We start from the raw sequence: 1,074 nt of genomic DNA on the forward strand, positions 1-1,074 counted from the left end.
CTGATTGATGTGCTGCTGGTGGCTATGACCGTCTGGTTAATGTTCAGCATCGTTGGAGTGAGGCTGTTTGCTGGAAAGTTCTATCACTGTTATAATGTGACGTCAGAGCAGCTGCTCGTCCCGGAGGAGGCGGGCAACAAGAGCGACTGTTTCTTTCTGATCAACGAAGGCTTCACTGAAATCGTGTGGAAGAATTCAAAGTTAAACTTTGACAACGTGGGACTGAGTTACGTTTCACTGCTGCATATGGTCAGTCTGAACTCTATCACACAGGAAGTAAACATCACGGCGGCTCCTCACAATGAACACAAACAGCTGTTATCAGCTGCTCTGTCACATCTGTTTGACTTTATCTGACTAACGTTGAGAATGGGCCGCCATGTTCTTCTGTGTTGTTTCTGTCAGGCGACGTTCTCAGGCTGGTTGGAGATTATCTACGCAGCAGTGGACTCCACACAGGTCAGGACACCTACTGATGGTTTTACTGGGGCACATACTGGTAATGGTTCTGTACTGGTGCTGTACTGGTGTCTTTCTGTGTTTTTGTATAGGTGGAAGCTCAGCCAGTGTATGAGTACAGGCTTTACATGTACCTGTACTTCGTCTGTTTCGTCATCATCGGCGGCTTCTTCACCTTCAACCTCTTCACCAGAGTCTTCATCAACACGCTGGACCAGCTGCAACACAAGATATGTCTCTATACAGGCTGAGAGACAGACAGGCTGAGAGACAGACAGGCTGAGATACAGACTGAGAGACAGACAGACTGAGAGACAGACAGACTGAGAGACAGACAGGCTGAGATACAGACTGAGAGACAGACAGACTGAGAGAGAGAAAGTGTGAGAGACAGACAGGCTGAGATACAGACTGAGAGACAGACAGACTGAGAGACAGGCTGAAAGACAGACAGACTGAGAGAGAGAAAGTGTGAGAGACAGACAGACTGAGAGAAAGACAGGCTCAGAGAGGGACAGACTGAGAGAGACAGACTGAAAGACAGACAGACTGGGAGACAGACAGACTGAGAGAAAGACAGGCTCAGAGAGGGACAGACTGAGAGAGACAGACTGA

The 1,074-nt window shown here is 48.4% G+C and overlaps 1 protein-coding gene across 1 annotated transcript; it reads left to right on the plus strand.

Moving 5' to 3' along the window:
* The first annotated feature begins 6 nt into the window (after positions 1-6).
* LOC111650762 (sodium channel protein type 4 subunit alpha B-like) lies at positions 7-1,030 on the plus strand. Its single transcript, XM_023400670.2, has 3 exons — positions 7-249; positions 406-459; positions 552-1,030. Exons 1-3 carry the CDS (start codon positions 25-27, stop codon positions 708-710), a joined length of 438 nt encoding a protein of 145 aa, XP_023256438.1. The 5' UTR covers positions 7-24; the 3' UTR covers positions 711-1,030.
* Positions 1,031-1,074: the final 44 nt, after the last annotated feature.

This window comes from Seriola lalandi, unplaced genomic scaffold (assembly GCF_002814215.2).
Source record: "Seriola lalandi dorsalis isolate HSWRI2012SDOR001 ecotype SW California unplaced genomic scaffold, Sedor1 jcf7180002052853, whole genome shotgun sequence".
NCBI classification, from domain to species: domain Eukaryota; kingdom Metazoa; phylum Chordata; class Actinopteri; order Carangiformes; family Carangidae; genus Seriola; species Seriola lalandi.

Bases quoted from the DNA above. Each gene is read 5' to 3' on its own strand.
- LOC111650762 (XM_023400670.2), top strand. From the start codon at position 25: ATGACCGTCTGGTTAATGTTCAGCATCGTTGGAGTGAGGCTGTTTGCT. The intron at 250-405 runs GTCAGTCTGAAC...TGTTTCTGTCAG, and splicing joins ACGTTTCACTGCTGCATATG to GCGACGTTCTCAGGCTGGTT. The intron at 460-551 runs GTCAGGACACCT...GTTTTTGTATAG, and splicing joins CAGCAGTGGACTCCACACAG to GTGGAAGCTCAGCCAGTGTA.